Below are 10418 nucleotides of genomic sequence, written 5' to 3' on the forward strand. Positions count from 1 at the left end.
TTAATTTATTTCCCAAAAAAATTAAACCAAAAAAAAAAAAAAAAAAGCAACGCGTTACAATCAATTCAATTGTAATGATTACATTTTGGGCAACCAAATAGTTTTTTTTTTTTTTTTAAATGAAATTTAGAATGAAATTAAACAGAAGCCATCTCGATACTTACAATTAAGTAGCAATCTGATGTCTGCTAAAAGAGGCTCTTCAACAGCTAGAGTCGCTGGATTAGTAGCTTATTTAACGACAGAAGAGGAGTTACATTCCACAAGAGAGACTGCCAAACATTCCGCTGCTAAAACAAATAGTTAGTCTAAAAGTTTGAGATATAAATAAAAAATATTATTATTTATTTGATAAATAATTTCATTATGTATGTGCATGTATTATTAAATACTTTATAAATATCATTAAAAATTTCACAATTATTTATGCAACCTTAAATATTGTATATAAGAGTTATATACGAGAGGATAATATTTAAGGATAATAATCGAAATGTGTTCGTAATGAATTTAATTAACGTTTCGGAATCTTTAATTGGGACACATAAACGATTTGAATTTCTGATCATTTCCGTTGAGTATAGAAATTCGAATTGAGTCTACCGATAGTCATATATAGAACGATCTTAATCCTGAGTTATTAGCAAATTTCTCTTTATGGATTTATGTCTTTTAACTTACTTGGTATGAATTTTGAGATTGTTAAATCATATTCCTTATATCATGGAGACATAATGAAGTGGGTAGTCAGAAATATTAATATACGAGATGGAATCCATTCTTTCTCGATAAAGAAGTAGATAAATAATTTCCTTAAGGGTTGATTCGATATTTGGATTAGTAGGAGCTTTGATTCATGAATTTTTGTTTTATGAATTACTATCCATTAGAGAATCAATGGTACTCAAAGATAAATATGTAATTAGATAAATTAACAGATTTCTTCTAACTCTAATTATGAATTATTTATGGAGAATCGATTTATATATAATGATTATATCAAATGGACACTTCAAGTTTTTAGAAGTAAATTATGTTTGTAATTTCGAGAGTGCAATTTTAAGTTTTTAGTGGAGTAATTCTTAGAATTAATAGAATTAATTAATAAAGCTTAATTAATTATTAATTTTATTAAAGCTTGCGGCACAGGGAGAATCCCACTAAGATTCAGTTGCTTACTCTCTTAGATATCCGGCTTACTTATTTGACAAGTTTTCCAATCAAATTCAAAAGAGAAATTAAAGTTTAACTTTATTTATATTTGAATTTGAACTAAAATTAGAAACTAGATAAAATGAGAAATTTTATCTCCTCCTGCCTGATATTTGCGCCAACCACGGGGAGATATCCCTGTGGTGTGGTAGGCCATAGTAGATAAAGAATGAAGAGAATTTTGTTTTTAAAATTAAATGAAAAATCACAAAAATCCATTAGACACTTATTCTCACATCCGAAATCGTTTTGGAAATCAACAAGTAACACGAAAAAAAATAAAAATCATAAACATAAACACGGAATGATGCAACAGAACGTGCAAACTTTCTGAAAATAATTTTGAAAATGCTTTGAAATTGGTCCAACAAGATGCTCATATTTATTCTTTGGTTGCCTTATCAACTAGTGACTGAAAAAGGGAATGAAACAACACTTTGGCGGGGCAAAACAAAATAAAATAAATAAAAATAAAAAGTCATGTTCTTGAGGAATGCATGATCTGTATGTATAATTATTATTTCGGCCACTAAACAAAACAGAACAAAGAAAGTTAATTGCGTGAATAACAACTTCTTCTGGCCTGTAGGCGGAACTATGGAATATTACAACCAAAGGGAGAAACGTCACATCATATTACAACCAAAGAGAACTAAAGGGACAGACATTTATTCAACACACATATTTCTATGAGACCACAACCTTGAGCTGTTCAAATTATCAATGAAAACATGACCAAACACACTTTCCTGTCCATAATCAGTAATCAACACAATTTTTGAAACCACAATCGCCAATATTTGGAGTTGGTTTTATTTTTATTTTTCATATTTTTTGAGAAAAAAAAAAAAACGTGATAAAAATGACGTTTGGTACAATTAAAAATAAAAAATAGAAATAAAAACGATTTTTTGGTGATTTTTTGGTTTAGTCGTTTTTCATTTTTTGTTTCCGTTTTCTCATCTCTCGAGCACAGAGAGAGATAAAGACATTAATGGATTTTTTTATACTGAAAATAATCTCTTGATAAAACTACCAAACGCATTTTTAAAAATAATTTCTGTTTGAAATTAAAAACATTTTCATTTCTATTTTCATACAAAAAATAAAATTATTTTAAAACGAGTTCTAAACGCACCCAATATATCTTACATTCCCTTGACTTTCTTATGAAAAAAAAAATGAAAAAAAAAAAGATTGCAATATTTATCTTCAAACCAGAATATTTGTCTGCCTGTCTCTGTCTCTGCAAACCCAACAAAATAAAAATCGTGATTTCGTGGGTGAGCGACTCTCATGGGAGAAGTTAAATTCCAAAATATATATGATGATAGTTCTTTAATGTAACTGTCGCTATATTGTCACCCTACTATTTTTAAAAAATTGCTTTTGATGACAGTCCCTTTTGAAATCATTGTGGTTAAAAAGACTACCGTGTTTTTACTATCCCTTGCAGCATTAGTCATAAGGAACTGCAGCTGTTTGTTGTCTTGAATTTAGCCTTGTCCCATATTTTAATGCAAGTGATTCATTTTTTTTTTTTTTATCGTACACAACAAGAGAGAGAACCTCCCGGAGACAAGTTGACACAATATCATTTAGTTGAGGAGCAATATTAATGTATTATTTTTTTTATCTAAATATATATATATATAAATAATCTCTTAAAATTACTTTTTTATTTAAAAAAGTGGTAATTGCATTTTTTTTAATTAGAAAAAAGAAATTACCATTATAGTTTCTTGTACCAAGAAAAAAAGGACAATAACTAACCTTCTCCTTTATTATATATACACATAAGAATGCATGTTTAGTGCCTCTTCATCATCTTTTGAAACTATTAGAAATAGATAAGAAAAGATAATTTAAGTTTTTATTTTTATGTTTTTAAACTTTTTTTTGCTTATGCATTGGTTATTACTTTTGGATTCCATTAGTAATATGTTAAGTTTTTTTTTATTATTATGAAACCTTTTTATTTTGGTCGAAATTCATAATGAAAGTTCTATTTATTTTTATTTTAAGTTGCTATAATTTTGATATTTATCTACACATCTAACATCTAACAATACATAAAAGAACCAAGTGTTATTTTCTTAGTTTAGTTTTTTACTTATGTTTTTTTAAAATCTATTTTTCCTCGGTTTAATCCTATAAAAGTAATTTCTTTCGCATGTGTTTTTTTTTTTATAAATAGTTAAAATAATTTTCTTCAAATGTGTTTCTATTTAATTATTTTCAAGGTGATTCTTATTATTTATCTTTACACATATTTTTTTCTACAGTGCTCTCCTGCAAAGCACTTTCCAGGCCACCTCCCCTCTTACAGCCCCCCTCCCAAAAACTTTTTTGCTTTTCTTTTTTAACAACAATGAATATCGTACACAACAAGAGAGAGAACCTCCCGGAGACAAGTTGACACAATATCATTTAGTTGAGGAGCAATATTAATGTATTATTTTTTTTATCTAAATATATATATATATAAATAATCTCTTAAAATTACTTTTTTATTTAAAAAAGTGGTAATTGCATTTTTTTTAATTAGAAAAAAGAAATTACCATTATAGTTTCTTGTACCAAGAAAAAAAGGACAATAACTAACCTTCTCCTTTATTATATATACACATAAGAATGCATGTTTAGTGCCTCTTCATCATCTTTTGAAACTATTAGAAATAGATAAGAAAAGATAATTTAAGTTTTTATTTTTATGTTTTTAAACTTTTTTTTGCTTATGCATTGGTTATTACTTTTGGATTCCATTAGTAATATGTTAAGTTTTTTTTTATTATTATGAAACCTTTTTATTTTGGTCGAAATTCATAATGAAAGTTCTATTTATTTTTATTTTAAGTTGCTATAATTTTGATATTTATCTACACATCTAACATCTAACAATACATAAAAGAACCAAGTGTTATTTTCTTAGTTTAGTTTTTTACTTATGTTTTTTTAAAATCTATTTTTCCTCGGTTTAATCCTATAAAAGTAATTTCTTTCGCATGTGTTTTTTTTTTTATAAATAGTTAAAATAATTTTCTTCAAATGTGTTTCTATTTAATTATTTTCAAGGTGATTCTTATTATTTATCTTTACACATATTTTTTTCTACAGTGCTCTCCTGCAAAGCACTTTCCAGGCCACCTCCCCTCTTACAGCCCCCCTCCCAAAAACTTTTTTGCTTTTCTTTTTTAACAACAATGAATATTTTTTACAGTTTAATTTTTTCACATGTGTTTTGCTCTTTTCTAATTTTATTTTATTTTTTATGTTTCTTTTTTATTTTACAAAGGGTTGTTAAATATTTTAATCTTTTTACAACTATTTGCACATCCAATCTAACATCTAACATGTATTTGTTCTCACTTTACTCCAATGAAAATAATTCCTTTTGCACATGTTCATTTTACTCCTATGTTGTCACTCACTCTTTATCAAGTTAGATGAGAATCAGACCAGAGTGCCTTCTACATCTAATAAGCCATGAGTACATCATGATCATTCTTAACGAATAAATAAAAAGTGATCCCGTTTTTAAAACTGTTTACTTTTTCACAATACTATATAATTTTGTCTATTTTTTGAAATTAATTGTTTATGGTGCCGTCATGCTCTTTTGTATATTATGATATGTTGATCATTAGCATAAAGTTGCATCCTTATGGCAATGATGACATTTGAATATTGTACACAAACATTGTTTACCTTTTCAAGTTTTTAATCTTCTTTCATTATCAAAACGTTACAATTTTTATGCTCCTATTTGTTGATTTAGAGCTTTTGTTGTTTGATTTCATTGATTACTATGGCGAATATGATCATGGTTGCAATCTTTATAACAAGGACCATATTTCCATATTGTAGACAGTTTTTAAAGTAAACATTTTAATATTTATGGGGTGTTTGGTACGCAGTAATAAGTTAAAATCATATATTTGAAAAAGTGATGGAGAGTAATATGATTTTCAGGAATAATACATACATGAATCTTGTCTCAAATTCTCAGAAATAGTGTATTACAATGTTTGGTTGTGCATAAGAATGTTGTGTTTAAAAAAAAAATTGGGAGAATATAATTTTCACACTTTTAGATTTTTTTTAAAAAATGTATAAGAAAAAATAAATTTTTTTTAAAAATGAATTCTCTTAATAATTTTAAAATTAATGAAAATTCAAAGAAAAAGATTTATAAATGAAGATTTAAAAAAATGTCCCTAAGGATCTTTCTCTCTCCTCTCTCGCGATCTGACTCTCTCTCATATATCCTAAATCTCGATCTATATCTCTCTTTCTCTCTCGATTTGGGGATGGGTGGACGATGGCGAGCGACGAAGGGGAGCCCTAAGACGGAGGGAGCGTTGTGCGACGATAAGGCATTTCTCGCGACGGAGGCCAGTGAGGTGTTGGGTTTCTCGCGATAGAGGCCGGTGAGGTGTTGTGTTTCTCCCGACAAAGACCGGTGAGATGCTGGGTTTTGCGAAGGAGGCCGGCGAGGTGTTGGTTTCATGACTGAGGCCAACAAGGTGTTGGTTTTCATGTGAAGGAGGCTAGCGAGGTGCTGGTTTCGTGACAAAGGCCGACGGTGGTTAGGCTGAGTGATGGCTAGGCTGAGTGATGGCAGCTGGCACGGGGCGAGGCTAGTCGTTGGTGGCCGTGATGATTTTTGTGGTGGTCTAGCTGTGATGATGGTGGCTTTTGGCTTCATGTGAGATTCCCATGTTTAGTTAGATTCCTGAGCATATGAATATCACCCTATTTATGGTATTCAAATTACCTCAAATTGAGGAAAAATGAATCCCATAATATTCACTTTCCTGATAATCTAAAAATTAGAATTTCTGTACCAAACATGATAATTTTACTAATTCTCATTCTCATGCTTAAGATTACTGCATATCAAACGCCTACTTAGATGTTTAGGTATTACTGCCCTACCATGCTAAATCAAATACTATATTTAGCAGAGCATTAATATGGCATAGGGCTTTTCCTTCCGGCTTTACATAGTAGAACAAACAAGTAAAGCCTTTTCTTCCAACTTACTATCCGATAGCTTTTGTAATTAGATATGGACGGAATTCTGTGCTTTTATTTCGAAGAATTATAATACGATTAGGACATGAAAGTACTTTACTAATAAGATATAACTTTTAACTGTCAAATTACGTATTGTACCCTGTTCGTAGAGTACATGAACAAGGTACATTTCATCATGGAATTTTCAGAAAACTTTGTTCTTTTTTTTTTCCTTTTATGAGATTAATAAAAGGATGGATGTGAAATGAACATTTGTGCAAGCTCTTCAAAGGACGCCAGGACTTCACGCAAACATATCAAAAGATCTGATTATAAGCTCAGCCAAAAGTTCACATTCCAAAAATCTTACCAAACATATCCAAACAACTGATAGCAGAAGAAAATTAACCATGAAAAATTGAAAACCATGTGTTTTCTTTTTTTTTGTTTTTTTGGTTATTTTTTATTCTGTTGCAAACCATTAGGATATAAACAATGCCAAACGACGCCTTTAACAAAGAAAAAGTTAAGAATGTATTGCTGCTTCATTTGCACTGGCTTTTCTTATCCCTTAATCTATCTTCAAATCAATTCAAGGCTTAAGTATCAAATTCGATTCATAGCTCATTCATACACTGCACATATTAATGTAATCATATCAATACAAATAATGAGATTTAAATTCAATATGCTATATCACAGCCCAAAATCAAAAACAACAGAAAGACAGATATCCAAACCTGCCCTTCTCTCACCCACGCGAATCACGAAATATGATGGTGTGAAAATTTTGATCAGGGACGAAATTCTGTTGAAAACAATATAGAGAGAGGAAACATACGAAAATACCATCGACGGGTCCCGGTTGGCTAACGGAATGAGGTAATTTTATCGATGTGTTCCAACTTCAACCAAAAATTCTTCCACTGCCACGGGGAGTCTCTTCTAGGACGTAGATGGAATTTCCTTTTCCCTCGCAACAAATAATCTTGCCATTGTCAAATCAAGAAACTTGAAGCGGAAAAACCTTCGTGAAAATTCAAAAAAGCTCCTCTGAATTGAACTTGTTCCAAGCTTCCTGATTAAAATAAAACTCTATTCAGTAAGTGTAACGTTTAGCAGATGAGAACACGAGTATATATAACCCTAAAAACTTGATTAATCGGACATGCTGTAAAATTTTTAATTATGGAAATTCTACTCCCAAGTAGAAGAAACACCGGCTGAAAATGCAATTCGGCTGACTGAATATTCCAAACTTGCACCATTTTAAACGTTAAAGCATATTCAATATTTAGTTTTGTATCATGCTAAAGATGAGCAGATGATATAAATATTGCCAATTTACCCAACAAATAATAAAAAAAATGAATCCTACTACTAAACTATCAACACCAGGCAGTACCAACCAAAAAAGAAAAAAGAAAAAAAAAGAAAAAAAAGAAAAAAAAAACAGCAAAAAGTTGGGGAGAGGTCCGAGAGGATACAGCGTGATTTGAAGAATGATCTCTTGATAGAGTTAGGAAAAGTAAATTTAGAGCATATCTTCAAGACGCAGCAATTTATAAAGTATGTTAAATTGCCTTGGAATCAATGGTAACTGATTGCATACCTTAAGAAGGTCAAAAACTTTCTCGGCAATATATTTCTGTTGAAGATTGGCACCCTTTTGCTGCACCTTATCAGGGTGAATGCACAAAGTCGCTTTCCTATATGCTTTCTTAACCGAGGCACCGGTAATCATATCAGTCAAAGAAACTGGCTGCCATCCGCATTCAGGCCAAAGCACCTGATCATCATTCAATAGTCCAGTCAATCTCAATGGGGATAAATATGTTCAGATCATTTGATAATAAAAATGCCATAAACAAACTATCAAACTGCTGACTTCAAAATAGAAAGACAGGATGTCTGCCGACACCAAAGAAAGCAAAGAAAGACTACATCAAAGGAATCAAATACCTCAATAACTAATACAACATGAAGTCTAAAAGACTATAATCATGTAACCACATAACAATCCATTACCTGAGTTTATCCTGAATAACATAAAAATCTTCTGCTTCTTGATGATTAAATAAAATAAAATAAAAATTTTTTAAAAAAAAAGAAGACCTAGCAACTTGTCATAAAGTTTAACTTAGGATCATAGAAAGACAAAAGAAGAGGCCCTATCCTACCACTGGAAAATTCCAGAGCATTAGATGTCAAATGAATATCTGAAAACAAAACCTTCTAGAGTCCTAGTGAAAGAGTGAATAAAATATAGTATGAATGACATACATATTGCAAGGTCGATAATAAAGCACGCAGATTCCCATCTTTCCCTGCAGCCCAACGTTTGATCTCAACATCTAGTGTTTCAGCAAATCTCTGAAACAAGCATACGAAAGATAAATTTGTGAATAAAACTCCATGGACTGTAATAACGGCAATAGGGACAATCGCAAAGCTTAAATGAAGGACGTACAATGTACTGATTCGAAAAATAATGAAAGATAACAAATAGAAAGTATAATATTTTTTTACCTACATAAGTTGAAAAAGTCATTTTGTAGTAAAAGAGGCTCGTACCATTATTATAACTAATTAACCGAATTCTCTATTCAAAAGCAACTAAAAGACACTTGTTTCACCACCTCTCAATAGATTTCTTTTTCTCATCTGAAAAACATGACTCTTTTCAAAACAGCATTCCAGCGTTTCTTGAATTACAGCTTATTTTCTGAACATCAAAATATAATTCTAATTCCTCATTTTCAGTTTACAGATTTTAAAAACAATTTGTAGAAGCTGGCATAAAACAGGCGATTAGTCAGGTCTAATTTCCAGTTAAGATAGCTCCTTTAAATAAACTCAACACTAAATAAAGTCAAGCAACCTCTATAATCCACTCAGACTCATGACAGACAGGGGAAAAGAAAAGGCATAAGAAAATAAAATAGAAAATTGCATATATTTTACATGTCTCTCTGCTTGATCCCTCTGGATTTGAAGGTCCCGCAGGTTCTTTTCTTCCAATGCTTTTTCCTGAAAAGATAAGGTAAACAAAACTTCAGACCACTACAATGATAGTTTGTCTTAGTAAATAAATTGTGTTGGTATGCATTGTGCATAAATTTATGGAAAATCAAGTGGAAACATACACTTCTGTTTTTGAAATCGAACCGAATAAAAAAAATAGTATTGATTCGTTGACAGAAAATGCATACCGCTCGCTCTTTAGTCCTCTTTTGGCGTTCAAGTCTCGCTCTTCGTCTGTCTTCACTTTCTCCTTCAACAAACTGGAACTCTTCCGGGACAAAGTTCATCAGATGAAACAACATGCAGAGGATCAATAAAAAAAATGTTTTGTTATTCATAGAAACTCGAATTTAGGGAATTTAAGGAAGGAAGTACAATTAAATATTGATGTAAGGTCGTCAACAATATTTGTCGTTGACGATGCCTTCTTTATGTGAGTTCCACCGGACGTCCTTGCCACTTCAGGCTCTTTCCTGCTCTGAAATGGTGGATCAAAGAAAGGATCCTGAAATATACAGCAATGAGTTAAAGCTCACAATTCAAATGCTAGTTACTTGAATCATTTTGCAATGTCAGGCCCTCACCGATGAGTTCCCCCTGGGTCTCGGAGCACTACTGGGTCGGTTGCTCATGTTGAAAAAGGAGTCAAGATCATTGTCATTCCTTTGTTGGTTTCTCCTCGCATTGGCAGCAGCCCTTTCTCGAGCTTCTGCGGCAGCTCTTTCACGTGCCTCAGCAGCAGCCCTTTCTACAGCGGCTCGTTCTGCTGCTCTAGCTCGTGATTCAGCTTCAGCTCTAGTTGCCGCAGCCCTCTCCCGTGCTTCCCTTTCTTTAGCTTCTGCATTTGCTCTTTCTCTGGCTTCTGCAGCTGCCTTTTCTGCTCTTTCCTTCGCCTCTGCTGCTGCTCTTTCACGAGCTTCAGCTTGAGCTCTCTGAACTGCAGCCCTTTCAGCACGTTCTCGAGCTTCAGCGGTTACCTTATCCACAGCAGCCCTTTCGGCTTTAACCCTGTCAGCTCTATGACGAGCTTCAGCCGCTGCTCTCTCACGTGCTTCCCTAGTAGCTCTTTCCACAGCTTGTCTGGCCTTTCCCCTTTCCCTCTCAAGTCTCCTTTGCTCTCTCTCTTTCTCCTCTCGTTCCCTCTCAATTTCCCTCGCTCTTTC

General features: G+C 32.1%; 1 protein-coding gene across 1 annotated transcript in view; it reads right to left on the minus strand.

Annotated features, from left to right (window-relative positions):
* Positions 1-6717: 6717 nt before the first annotated feature.
* Positions 6718-10418, minus strand: part of LOC21391297 (auxilin-related protein 2) — a 7982-nt gene continuing 4281 nt past the window's right edge. The window contains exons 3-9 of the mRNA XM_024163410.1: positions 9840-10410; positions 9630-9760; positions 9444-9534; positions 9196-9261; positions 8515-8604; positions 7844-8020; positions 6718-7309 (exon numbers count right to left, since the gene is read on the minus strand). Coding sequence (XP_024019178.1) covers positions 7271-7309; positions 7844-8020; positions 8515-8604; positions 9196-9261; positions 9444-9534; positions 9630-9760; positions 9840-10410 — 1165 coding nt within the window. The 3' untranslated portion in view covers positions 6718-7270. The remainder of the gene's footprint in view (positions 7310-7843; positions 8021-8514; positions 8605-9195; positions 9262-9443; positions 9535-9629; positions 9761-9839; positions 10411-10418) is intronic.

Source organism: Morus notabilis, unplaced genomic scaffold (genome assembly GCF_000414095.1).
Source record: "Morus notabilis unplaced genomic scaffold, ASM41409v2 Scaffold387, whole genome shotgun sequence".
NCBI lineage: Eukaryota > Viridiplantae > Streptophyta > Magnoliopsida > Rosales > Moraceae > Morus > Morus notabilis.